At 45.8% G+C, this 13,796-nt stretch overlaps 1 protein-coding gene across 2 annotated transcripts in view; it reads left to right on the forward strand.

Annotated features, from left to right (window-relative positions):
* LOC118371090 (ecto-NOX disulfide-thiol exchanger 2-like) overlaps positions 1-13,796 on the forward strand; it is a 364,051-nt gene that overhangs the window by 194,645 nt on the left and 155,610 nt on the right. For both annotated transcript variants that reach the window (XM_052512575.1, XM_052512577.1), the window contains one exon: positions 10,504-10,626. In XM_052512575.1, coding sequence (XP_052368535.1) covers positions 10,504-10,626 — 123 coding nt within the window. The remainder of the gene's footprint in view (positions 1-10,503; positions 10,627-13,796) is intronic.

Here is a 13,796-nt window from a genome sequence, read left to right on the forward strand (position 1 = left end):
GGTGCTGCTATGGTGACCAGTGAGCTGAGATAAGGCGGGGCTTTACCTAGCAGAGACGTGTAGATTACCTGGAGCCAGTGGGTTTGGCAACGAGAATGAAGCAAGGGCCAGCCAACGAGAGCGTACAGGTCGCATTGGTGGGTAGTATATAGGGCTTTGGTGACAAAAGAGATGGCACTGTGATAGACTGCATCCAATTTGTTGAGTAGAGTGTTGGAGGCTATTTTGTAAATGACATCGCCGAAGTCAAGGATCGGTAGGATGGTCAGTTTTACGGGGGTATGTTTGGCAGCATGAGTGAAGGATACTTTGTTGCGAAATGGGAAGCCGATTCTAGATTTCATTTTGGATTGGAAATGTTTAATGTGAGTCTGTAAGGAGAGTTTACAGTCTAACCAGACATCTAGGTATTTGTAGCTGTCCACATATTCTAAGTCAGAACCGTCCAGAGTAGTGATGCTGGACGGGCGGGCAGGTGCGGGCAGCGATCGGTTGAAGAGCATGTGTTTAGTTTTACTTGTATTTAAGAGCAGTTGGAGGCCACGGATAGAGAGTTGTTTGGCATTGAAGCTCGTCTGGAGGTTAGTTAACAAAGTGTCCAATGAAGGGCCGGAGGTATAGAGAATGGTGTCGTCTGCGTAGAGGTAGATCAGAGAATCACCAGCAATAAGAGCAACATCATTGATGTATACAGAGAAGAGAGTCGCCCCGAGAATTGAACCCCGAGACACCCCATAGAGACTGCCAGAGGTCCGGACAACAGGCAATCATTTGAGAAACCAAGGCTGTTCAGTTTGCCAATGAGAATGTGGTGAATGACAGAGTCGAAAGCTTTAGCCAGGTCGATGAATACGGCTGCACAGTAATGTCTCTTATCGATGCCGATTATGATATTGTTTAGGACCTTGAGCGCGGCTGAAGTGCACCCATGACCAGCTCTGAAACCAGATTGCATAGCGGAGAAGGTACGGTGGGATTCGAAATTGTCAGTAATCTGTTTGTTAACTTGGCTTTCGAAGACCTTAGAAAGGCAGGGTAGAATAGATTTAGTTCTGTAGCAGTTTGGGTCTAGATTGTCTCCCCCTTCGAAGAGCAGCAGCTTTCCAATCTATGGGATCTCAGACGATACGAAAGGGAGGTTGAACAGGCTACAATTTGCAACAATTTCGGCAGATCAGTTTAGAAAGAAATGGTCCATATTGTCTAGCTGATTTGTAGGGGTTCAGATTTTGCAACCCTTTCAGAACATCAGCTATCTGGATTTGGGTGAAGGGGAAGTGGGGGAGGCTTGGTCGAGTTGCTGTGAGGGGTGGAGGGATGTTGATCAGGGTAAGGGTAGCGAGGTGGAAATCATGGCCAGTCGTAGAAAAGTGCTTTTTGAAATTCTCAATTATCGTGGATTTAACGGCGGTGACAGGTTTTCCTAGCCTCAGTGCAGTGGGCAGCTGGGAGGAGGTGCTCCTATTCTCCATGGACTTTAGAGTGTCCCAGAACTTTTTTGAGTTTGTGCTACAGGATGCACATTTCTGTTTGAAAAATCTAGCCTTAGCTTTCCTAACTGCCTGTTTATATTGGTTCTTAACTTCCCTGAAAAGTTTTATATCACGGGGGCTGTTCGATGCTAATGCAGAACGCCACAGGATGTTTTTGTGCTGGTCAAGGGCAGGCAGGTCTGGAGAGAACCAAGGGCCATATCTGTTCCTGGTTCTAAATTTTTTGAATGGGGCATGCTTATTTAAGATGGTGAGGAAGGCACTTTTAAAGAATAACCAGGCATCCTCTACTGACGTAATGAGGTCAATATCCTTCCAGGATACCCGGGTTAGGTCGATTAGAAAGGCCTGCTCGCTGAAGTGTTTTAAGGAGCTTTTGACAGTGATGAGGGGTGGTCATTTGACCGCAGACCCATTACGGATGCAGGCAATGAGGCAGTGATCGCTGAGATCTTGGCTGAAGACAGCAGAGGTGTATTTGGAGGGCAAATTGGTTAGGATGATATCTATGAGGATGCCCGTGTTTACGGATTTGGGGTTGTATCTGGTGGGTTCATTGATAATTTGTGTGTGATTGAGGGCATCAAGCTTAGATTGTAGGATGGCTGGGGTGTTAAGCATGTCCCAGTTTAGGTCACCTAACAGCACGAGCTCAGAAGATTGATGGGGGGCAATCAATTCACATATGGTGTCAAGGGCACAGCTGGGGGCAGAGGTTGGTCTATAATAAGCGGCAATGGTGAGAGACTTGTTTCTGGAAAGGTGGATTTTTAAAAGTAGAAGCTCGAATTGTTTAGGTACAGACCTGGATTGTAAGACAGCACTCTGCAGGCTATCTCTGCAGTAGATTGCAGCACCGCCCCCTTTGGCAGTTTTATAGTTAGGGATGGAACTTTTAGGGTTTTTGGTGGTCTACCGAAGGGCCAGGATTCAGACATGGCTAGCTCATCCGGTTTGGTAGAGTGTGTTAAAGCTTTGAATAAAACAAACTTGAGGAGTCTTCTAATGTTAATATGCATGAAACCAAGGCTTTTACGTTTACAGAAGTCAACAAATGAGAGTACCTGGGGAGTAGGAGTGGAGCTAGGCACTGCGGGGCCTGGATTAACCTCTACATCACCAGAAGAACAGAGGAGGAGTAGGATAAGGGTACGGCTAAATGCTATCAAGACTGGTCGTCTAGTGCGTTCAGAGCAGAGAGGAGGATTCTCGGGGCGATAGAATAGATTGAAGGCATAATGTACAGACAGAGGTATGGTAGGATGTGAGTACATTGGAGGTAAACCTAGGCATTGAGTAATGATGAGAGAGATATTTTTAGTTTAAACCAGGTGATGTCACCGCATATGTGGGAGGTGGAACTAAATTATAGGTTAAGGCATATTGAGCAGGGTTAGAGGCTCTACAGTGAAATAAGACAATACTCACTAACCAGGACAGTAATGGACAAGGGGCAGGGCTAGCAAGCTAGCAGACTGGGGCTAGCAAGCTAGCAGAAGGGCCTTAGAGGGACGTCTGGATGGAGGAAAATCTGTTTTAGCCTCCGGGTGCGGTGACGTCGATAGACCAGTCGTGATGGATTAGTAGGGTTCTAGAGTAGCAGAGGGGTCCAAGTCCAATTGGAAAAATAAGTATAGTGGCCCAAGAAATTGGCCAATGGATCTATACAGCTACAGTCCAATATGCTCTAGGCAGCTAGCGGGCCGCGTCTAGCAGCTAGCGGGCTGTGGATAGCGGATAGCGGATTGGCATTCAGGCGACGTCGCGATGTAGAGGCCAGTTGAGCACCCCCTCGAGCTGATTAGGTCGTAGTGCAGTCGAAAAGGATTGCGGGGTTCCGTGCCCCGTATCGACAGTGGAAAGGGTCCATGTATTGTAGCCCAGGAGTTGCTGATGGGCCTCTTTAGCTAGCCTGGGAGAAAGGGCCTAGCATGGGCTAGCTCCAGGCTAATTGGTGCTTGCTCTGGGATTGACGTTAGCCAGAAGTCACTCGGGTAGCAGCAAGCTCGCTGCGATGATCCAGGTGAAAATGTCCAGAGCTTGCAGTAGGAATCCGGGGATATGGAGAGAAAATAGGTCCGGTATACTCTGGTTTGAGTCGCGTTGTACGAACTGGCGAGAGCTTTCCGAGCTAAAGGTTAGCTGATGACTGTTAGCAGTGGTTAGCTGACTACTAGCTAGTAGCTAGCGAGCTGGCTAGCTTCTGTTGGGGGATTCCGGATTCGAGGTGAATAAAATGAAGTTTATAAAAAAAGTAACAGATCCGCACCCCATTGGGTGAGGTGGGTTGCAGGAGAGTGTTTTGAAGTTGATGTTTAGAAAAAATATATAAAAAGATATATACATGGGACACGACAAGACGAAGGAAAAAGACGTTTGACTGTACGCAATCTTGTATTTTGAATCCAAATACCAGATGGGCTGGTCAATTTTTAGCCTAGTGTGCCTCTCCTGTTTTTTTTTGGCGCAAAATGATCATTATCTGACTAATAATGGGGGCCTCACGGAAAACATGGGCCGGGTAGGGTCATCAAGGGAAAAAATGGGCCTGGGGGGGTCAGTGTTACATCTACTGTTGCAAATGATAAGTGGGTGAAGTGGGTCCCTATTGACTAGATGCTTCGAGACTGCCTTGAGAATGTGCATCCATTGATTTGATTTTCAACTAATTTGGGTGAATTGAATTGAATCTTGAAATGGACCTTACACCAATCCCTGTCATATAATTGTTTGTTAAATTATATGAGACACCAGTAAAATGGTAAAACAGATGATTTTAATCTTGAACACACATATTCAGCACTCCCCATGATGGCAGGTGATTATTTTTACTGGCTCAAGTTTCTCAGGCAGCTATGTGTGTATGTGTGCGCGTGTGTGCGTGAGCATGTGTGTGCAAGTGTGTGCGTGTTTGTGTGTGTGCGAGCGTGTGTGTGTGTGTGAGCATGTGTGTGCGTGTGTGTGTGCGTTTGTGTGTGTGTGAGCATGTGTGTGCGAGTGTGTGTGTGTTTGGGTGCGAGCGAGCGTGTGTGCGTGTGTGTGTGTGTGTGTGTGTGTGTGTGTGTGTGTGTGTGTGTGTGTGTGTGTGTGTGTGTGTGTGTGTGTGTGTGTGTGTGTGTGTGTGTGTGTGTGTGTGTGTGTGTGCGAGCATGTGTGTGTGTGCGTTTGTGTGTGTGTGTGAGCGTGTGTGTGTGCTAGTGTTGATCTTTCCACTGCTGATTTCTATTCAGACACACTCCCTCTGCTCTGTGTGGCTGTGATTGAGTGGAAGGGAGCTGAGGGGAGCCATGCCAGAGCTCTGCCCTCAAGGTCACTCTATGAAGCTCTAAATCCCAGGAGGCCAGCGCCCAGGGAGGGAGGGAGGGATGAATGGATGGATGGAAAGAGGGAGGGAGGGAACTAGTGAGAGGCACTGTGGACATTTCCTCCACGACATCTTATCATTACAGGGCATGAGGGTTACTTTGACCTCGACCAGCACTTTAACTCTCTCTCAAACCCTTCAGCCCTTAGATAACTATCAACCTGATAAGATCAGAATTCCTAAGACAACCCAGGCCTCCTGTAATGAGCTAAACAGTATGGATGCATCAGGATCCTTTGAGAGACAATGGCTCTTTCATGGGAATTGAACACTGGGGATATGTCACTGAACCCTAGGGATATGTCACTGAACACTGGTGATACAGTGGGGCAAAAAAGTATTTAGTCAGCCACCAATTGTGCAAGTTCTCCCACTTAAAAAGTTGAGAGAGGCCTGTAATTTTCATCATAGGTACACTTCCAACTATCACATTGTAGGATTTTTTATGAATTTATTTGCAAATTATGGTGGAAAATAAGTATTTGGTCAGTAACAAAAGTTTATCCCAAAAAGTTGTTATGCCCTTTGTTGGCAATGACAGAGGTCAAACGTTTTCTGTAAGTCTTCACGCACCAGCCCTCCGGTGGCAGCTCCCCACACCAGGCTGTCTCTCTGTCTCCTCCCTACAGGTGCTCCTGCCTGTCCAGCGCTTCCAGAGCCTTCCTCCTGCTCGGCGCTGCCGGAGTCTCCCGCCTGTCCGGCGCGGCCGGAGTCTCCCGCCTGTCCGGCGCGGCCAGAGTCTCCCGCCTGTCCGGCGCGGCCGGAGTCTCCCGCCTGTCCGGCGCGGCCGGAGTCTCCCGCCTATGGTTCTCAATCAGAGGCAGGTGTCGTTAATTGCCTCTGATTGAGAATCATACTTAGGTAGCCTTTTTCCACCTGTTTTTCGTTGGGTGTTTATTTTCTGTTTAATGTTGTGTTGCACCTGCACAGGACTGTTCGTTGGTTGTTTATTGTTTTGTTTTCAGTTTTCATTAAAATATTTAAAATATGAACACTTACCACGCTGACAGACAGAGGAAACATCATTTGTCCTTTATTATACCAGACAGAGGAAACATCATTAGTCCTTTATTATACCAGACAGAGGAAACATCATTAGTCCTTTATTATACCAGACAGAGGAAACATCATTAGTCCTTTATTATACCAGACAGAGGAAACATCATTAGTCCTTTATTATACCAGACAGAGGAAACATCATTAGTCCTTTATTATACCAGACAGAGATAACATCATTAGTCCTTTATTATACCAGACTATAACAGGTTTCGTTGGTGGAAGAAGGTGAGGACCAAAGGGCAGGGTGGTTCAGGAGTATTTAATAGAACAGAACACTGAATGACAAAAACAACAAGAGACCGGAATGAACCCGAAATAGTCCTGTCTGGTGCAGACACAAAACAGAAAACAAACACCCACAACCAAAATGGGGAAAACAGGCTACCTAAGTATGATTCTCAATCAGAGACAACGAACGACACCTGCCTCTGATTGAGAACCATACTAGGCCAAACTGTAACGGTTGTCTCTCCTCTGACGAGGAGGAGTAGTAGGAAGGATCAGAGGACCAATGCGCAGCGTCGTAAATGTTCTTGATAGTTATTATAACTTAGAAAACTAAAGAATAAAACAATAAAGAGAACGAAATGAAACCGAAACAGTTCTGTCTGGTGCAGACACAAAACAGAAAATAATCACCTACAACTCAAGGGTGACAACAGGCTACCAAAGTATGGTTCTCAATCAGGGACAACGATTGACAGCTGCCTCTGATTGAGAACCATACCAGGCCAAACACAGAAATCCCAAATCATAGAAAAAATAACATAGACTGCCCACCCCAACTCACGCCCTGAGCATACTAAAACAAAGACAAAACAAAGGAACTAAGGTCAGAACGTGACAGTACCCCCCACAAAGGTGCGGACTGCGGCCACAAAACCTGAACCAATAGGGGAGGGTTTGGGTGGGTGTCTGTCCGCGGTGGCGGTGGCGCTCTGGCGTGGGACGTTGACCCCACTCCACCATAGTCTTTGTCCGCCTCTTAACCTGCCTCCGTGGCCTCTTTAGAGCGGCGACCCTCACCGCCGACCTCGGACTGCGGACCCTAGCCACAGGTCCCGAATGGACAGGAGAGTCCGGCAGCACCGGACGGGCGGGCGATTCCGGCAGCACCGGAGTGAAGGGCGATTCCGGCAGCGGCGGAGTGACGGGCGATTCCGGCAGCTCAGGACTGGCGGGTGGCTCTGGCAGCTCAGGACAGACGGGCGGCTCTGGCAGTTCAGGACTGGTGGGCGGCTCTGGCAGCTCAGGACAGACGGGCGGCTCTGGCAGTTCAGGACTGGTGGGCGGCTCTGGCAGCTCAGGACAGACGGGCGGCTCTGGCAGTTCAGGACTGGTGGGCGGCTCTGGCAGCTCAGGACAGACGGGCGGCTCTGGCAGTTCAGGACTGGCGGGTGGCTCTGGCAGCTCAGGACAGACGGGAGACTCTGGCAGCTCAGGACAGACGGGAGACTCTGGCAGCTCAGGACAGACGGGAGACTCTGGCAGCTCAGGACAGACGGGAGACTCTGGCAGCTCAGGACAGACGGGAGACTCTGGCAGCTCAGGACAGACGGGAGACTCTGGCAGCTCAGGACTGACGTGCGACTCTGGCAGCTCAGGACAGACTGGAGACCCTGGCAGCTCAGGACAGGAGGCCTGGGGTGTGGAGGAGGCACAGGATAGACCGGACCGTGGAGGTGCACTGGATGTCTCGAGCACCGAGCCTGCACAACCCTACCAGGCTGGATGCTCCCCTTGGCCAGGCCAGTGCGATGAGGTGGAATCGACCGCACTGGGCTGTGCTGGCGAACCAGGGACACCATGCGCAGGGCTGGTGCCATGTACCCCAGCCCGAGGAGACGCACTGGAGACCAAATGTGCTGAGCCGGCTTCATGGCACCTGGACTCGATGCCCACTCTAGCCCGGCCGATACGAGGCGCTGCTATGTAACGCACTGAGCTATGCCTGCACACCGGGAACACCGTGCGCCTCACAGCATAACACGGTGCCTGCCCGGTCCACCTCTCTCCACGGTAAGCACAGGGAGTTGGCGCAAGTCTCCTACCTGACTTAGCCACACTCCTCGTGTGGCCCCTCCAATACATTTTTGGGGCTGCCTCTCGTCCCAGCCGCGCTGCCGTGCTGCCTCCTCATATCACCGCCTCTCGGCTTTCGCTGCCTCCAGCTCTGCCTTGGGGCGGCAATATTCTCCCGGCTGTATCCAGGGTCCCTTGCCATCCAAGATCTCCCATGTCCAGGAGTCTGGACACTCACGCCCTGACCATACTAAAACAATGACAAAACAAAGGATCTAAGGTGAAAACGTGACACAAACACATAGAAATATGACAACATAGAAAAAGGACATAGACTACCCACCCCAACTCACGCCCTGACCAACCTAACACAAATACATAAAAAAGGAACTAAGGTCAGAACGTGACACAGACAGAGATAACATCATTAGTCCTTTATTATACCAGACAGAGGAAACATCATTAGTCCTTTATTATACCAGACAGAGATAACATCATTAGTCCTTTATTATACCAGACAGAGGAAACATCATTAGTCCTTTATTATACCAGACAGAGATAACATCATTAGTCCTTTATTATACCAGACAGAGGAAACATCATTAGTCCTTTATTATACCAGACAGAGGAAACATCATTAGTCCTTTATTATACCAGACAGAGGAAACATCATTAGTCCTTTATTATACCAGACAGAGGAAACATCATTAGTCCTTTATTATACCAGACAGAGGAAACATCATTAGTCCTTTATTATACCAGACAGAGGAAACATCATTAGTCCTTTATTATACCAGACAGAGGAAACATCATTAGTCCTTTATTATACCAGACAGAGGAAACATCATTAGTCCTGTATTATACCAGACAGAGGAAACATCATTAGTCCTTTATTATACCAGACAGAGATAACATCATTAGTCCTTTATTATATCAGACAGAGGAAACATCATTAGTCCTTTATTATACCAGACAGAGATAACATCATTAGTCCTTTATTATACCAGACAGAGGAAACATCATTAGTCCTTTATTATACCAGACAGAGGAAACATCATTAGTCCTTTATTATACCAGACAGAGGAAACATCATTAGTCCTTTATTATACCAGACAGAGATAACATCATTAGTCCTTTATTATACCAGACAGAGATAACATCATTAGTCCTTTATTATACCAGACAGAGGAAACATCATTAGTCCTTTATTATACCAGACAGAGATAACATCATTAGTCCTTTATTATACCAGACAGAGGAAACATCATTAGTCCTTTATTATACCAGACAGAGATAACATCATTAGTCCTTTATTATACCAGACAGAGGAAACATCATTAGTCCTTTATTATACCAGACAGAGGAAACATCATTAGTCCTTTATTATACCAGACAGAGGAAACATCATTAGTCCTTTATTATACCAGACAGAGGAAACATCATTAGTCCTTTATTATACCAGACAGAGGAAACATCATTAGTCCTTTATTATACCAGACAGAGGAAACATCATTAGTCCTTTATTATACCAGACAGAGGAAACATCATTAGTCCTTTATTATACCAGACAGAGGAAACATCATTAGTCCTGTATTATACCAGACAGAGGAAACATCATTAGTCCTTTATTATATCAGACCCTCAGCTACCTCGGACCAATCAGTCTGCTGCTCAAGTGATTAGACAGGGCGCGAGCGTGCACGTGTACACACACGCACGCACACACACACAGCATCAGTGTTAGCAGATCACAGTGACCTTTGAGGTGTGTGAAGTGTTGTTCTCATCATCACCAACTGTTTGTTTTGGCATCATGAGGCAGGAGAGCAGTTCAGTGCCACAGCCAGTCAACACACTTTACCGTCTGTCAGAGGGACAGGTAAAAGAAATGAGAGCCAGAAAGTCCATTTAGAGTTGTGAAATGGTTTAGATGGGAGGAATAGGCTGGGGTTGAATGTGTGATACGTTCTTGTTTACTTGGGGTATTTTACTGTAGGGATCTTGGCAGAAAACCAGACTGCTTTCCCTGGGGTTGTGTCTGAATTGATGTGTGTGTCTGTAAAATTAGGCCATTGATTTTTTTTTTCAAGTTTTGAATGACCGACTGCTTTAGAAATGGCCTTTTGCTTAGTACCAAAGCTAGTAATCTTCTTTTCGTGAGCTTTATTCCCCTAAATTGACCGTGACAAAGAAACATAAACTAGCCCTGCTCTTTTACTGAAGTGTTATTGTGTAGATTCTATCTGAGGAGTGTGTTGTGGTAGTACTGTTGTTCATTCTGAGAGTTTGTAGTGTCGGCCAGGGAAGAGAAGCAGCATCATCAGCAGGCCCTCTCTTACAAGAGGTCAGAGGAAGATCAGCCAAGAGGGGAATGAATTCTAATAACCTCTGAATAGAATGTAAAAAGTGGTGTCACTGGACAGATGACCTCTCAAAAAAATTGTTACAAATTCTTTACTGTGTTATAGAAGCTTTTAAATAGGAAATTGAACAAATAATTTGAGACCATATCTGATTGTACCGTATTTTCTCTCTCTCTCTCTCTCTCTCTCTCTCTCTCTGCAGAAGGGATTCGTAACATATCCATGGACATGTCCAACCCCATGTCAGACCCCAACGCCTGGGCCACCGCCATGAACAACCTTGGCATGGCTCCCATGAGCATGACAGGACAGCCCCTTCTGTCAGGTATGGGTCATTTAATCCTAACCATACCTCTACTGTAGCTAAGTAGCCCCACCCATCTATTTAAGGATTAACATGAGGCCATTTTTTATTTTATCTTTATTTAACTAGGCTAGTCAGTTAAGAACAAATTCTTATTTGCAATGACAGCCTAAGAACAGTGGTTTAACTGCCTTGTTCAGAGGCAGAACGACAGATTTTAACTTGTCAGCTCGGGGATTTGATCTAGCAACCTTTTGGTTACTGGCCCAACGCTCTAATCACTACACTACCTGCCACCCCGCTAAATAGAAGAAGATAGTGTAGTAAAAAATAAAGATTTCATGACTAAAATCTGTTTAAGTTGCAGCTTACAAGAAGGAAAAACTCCAGGTAAAAAGATATCCTAATATGACTTTGAAAGTGTTCAGATAAAAATATTGTATAAATATTTTATCATTTTCACCCAGACACTTGTCTAAATTGATAGGTCATGTGAAAGAAATGTTATAACCTCCCACTTGATATTCTAGAGAATACAGACCATTTCCAATGCATATTTGGAGTTTTGTGGTTTTGCTGACAAAAATCCTGACAAATCTGAATCAAGATGTGTATTTTAGACATACAGTACCAGTCAAAAGTTTGGACACACCTACTCATTCAAGGATTTTTCTTTATTTTCACTATTTTCTACATTGTAGAATAACATTGACAAACCATTTTAGTTGGGTTGAGGTTGGGTGATTGTGTAGACCAGGTTATCTAATGCAGCACTCCATCACTCTCCTTCTTGGTCAAATAGCCCTTACACAGCCTGGAGGTGTGTTGGGTAATTTTCCTATTTTAAAAAAAGGATTGTCCCATTTAGTGCAAACAAATTGGGATGGCGTATCGCTGCAGAATGCTGTGGTAGCCATGCTGGTTAAGTGTGCCTTGAATTATAAATAAATCACTGATTTACCAGCAAAGCACCCCCACACCATCACACCTCCTCCTCCATGCTTCACGGTGGGAAGCACACATGCGGAGATCATCCGTTCACCTACTATGTGTCTCACAAAGACACGGCTGTTGGCACCAAAAATTTCAAATTTGGACTCATCAGATTAAAGGACAGATTTCCACCGGTCTAATGTCCATTGTTCATGTTTCTTGGCCCAAGCAAGTCTCTTCTTCTTATTGATGTCCTTTAGTAGTGGTTTCTTTGCAGCAATTTAATCAAGAAGGCCTGATTCACACAGGCTCCTCTGAACAATTGATGTCAATATGTGTCTGTTACTTGAACTCTGTGAATGTCTGAGTGCCCACAGAGTGTCTGTGGTTGAGGTAGAGACTAGAGGGAGTGTCTGGAGTTTTTGCATTTGTGTAGCTGCAGTAGAGACTAGGGGGAGTGTCTGGAGGGTTTCTGTCTGTGTGGCTGCAGTAGAGACTAGGGGGAGTGTCTGGAGTGTTTGTTTCTGTGTGTCTGCAGTATCCAGTGAATGTTTCTGAATGTAACTGCAGACTAGTTGTTGGATTCTGTGCATCCTGCGACTCTGCTCACATTTGCCTACGTCTGCCATTTTTTTTGTCTCTATTAAAATGAACATACTGCACTGAGTCAGCCAGATGGACTTATGACTCTATTATCAGTCTGAGGGCCTGAGATCCACACAGCTCAGTTCCAGACAGACAGTTGGCAGGGTGGCAGAAGCTTTGAAACCCTTAGTTAATCCTATTTTGTGACACGCATACACAAGTCAAATAGTAATTCTGTCATTAACGCCATTTATACTGAACCTCTTGGCTCTATCGTCAGGGAGGGGTTGCCCATAGTCATGTATCATCATCATATGTCACACAGTCAGGTGAACTATAGACACATCATTGGACTGTAACTGTCAAATCAAATCAAATGTATTTTTGTAGCCCTTCTTACATCAGCTGATATCTCAAAGTGCTGTACAGAAACCCAACCTAAAACCCCAAACAGCAAGCAATGCAGGTGTAGAAGCACGGTGGCTAGGGAAAACTCCCTAGAAAGACCAAAACCTAGGAAGAAACCTGGAGAGTAACCAGGCTAAGATGTTCAAATGTTCATAAATGACCAGCATGGTCAAATAATAATAATCACAGTAGTTGTCGAGGGTACAGCAAGTCAGCACCTCAGGAGTAAATGTCAGTTGGCTTTTCATAGCCGGTCATTAGTAGTATCTCTACAGCTCCTGAGCTGTAGCAACTGGAGCAGCAGCACGGCCAGGTGGACTGGGGACAGCAAGGAGTCATCATGCCAGGTAGTCCTGAGGCATGGTCGTAGGGCTCAGGTCCTCCGAGAGAAAGAAAGAAAAAGAGAAGGAGAGAATTAGAGAGAGCATACTTAAACTCACACAGGACACCGGATAAGACAGGAGAAGTACTCCAGATATAACAAACTGACCCTAGCTGTCACTCCATCATGTCACCATCTTGGCTATACCATAGGCTGTTTTCCCAGTGGCAGAGCCAACAGATATGTCATCATCATGAGACACTCAGTCAGGTGAAATTACAGTGGCAGAGCCAACAAATATGTTATCATGAGTCACTCAGTCAGGTGAAATTACAGTGGCAGAGCAAACAGATATGTTATCATGAGTCACTCAGTCAGATGTAATTACAGTGGCAGAGCCAACAGATATGTCATCATCATGAGTCACTCAGTCAGGTGAAATTACAGTGGCAGAGCCAACAGATATGTTATCATCATGAGTCACTCAGTCAGATGAAATTACAGTGGCAGAGCCAACAGATATGTTATCATGAGTCACTCAGTCAGATGAAATTACAGTGGCAGAGCCAACAGATATGTTATCATGAGACACTCAGTCAGGTGAAATTACAGTGGCAGAGCCAACAGATATGTTATCATGAGACACTCTGTCAGATGTAATTACAGTGGCAGAGCCAACAGATATTTTATCATGAGACACTCAGTCAGGTGAAATTACAGTGGCAGAGCCAACAGATATGTTATCATGAGTCACTCAGTCAGATGTAATTACAGTGGCAGAGCCAACAGATATGTTATCATGAGTCACTCAGTCAGATGTAATTACAGTGGCAGAGCCAACAGATATGTCATCATCATAAGTCACTCAGTCAGGTGAAATTACAGTGGCAGAGCCAACAGATATGTCATCATCATGAGTCACTCAGTCAGGTGAAATTACAGT

Source organism: Oncorhynchus keta, chromosome 4 (genome assembly GCF_023373465.1).
Source record: "Oncorhynchus keta strain PuntledgeMale-10-30-2019 chromosome 4, Oket_V2, whole genome shotgun sequence".
NCBI lineage: Eukaryota > Metazoa > Chordata > Actinopteri > Salmoniformes > Salmonidae > Oncorhynchus > Oncorhynchus keta.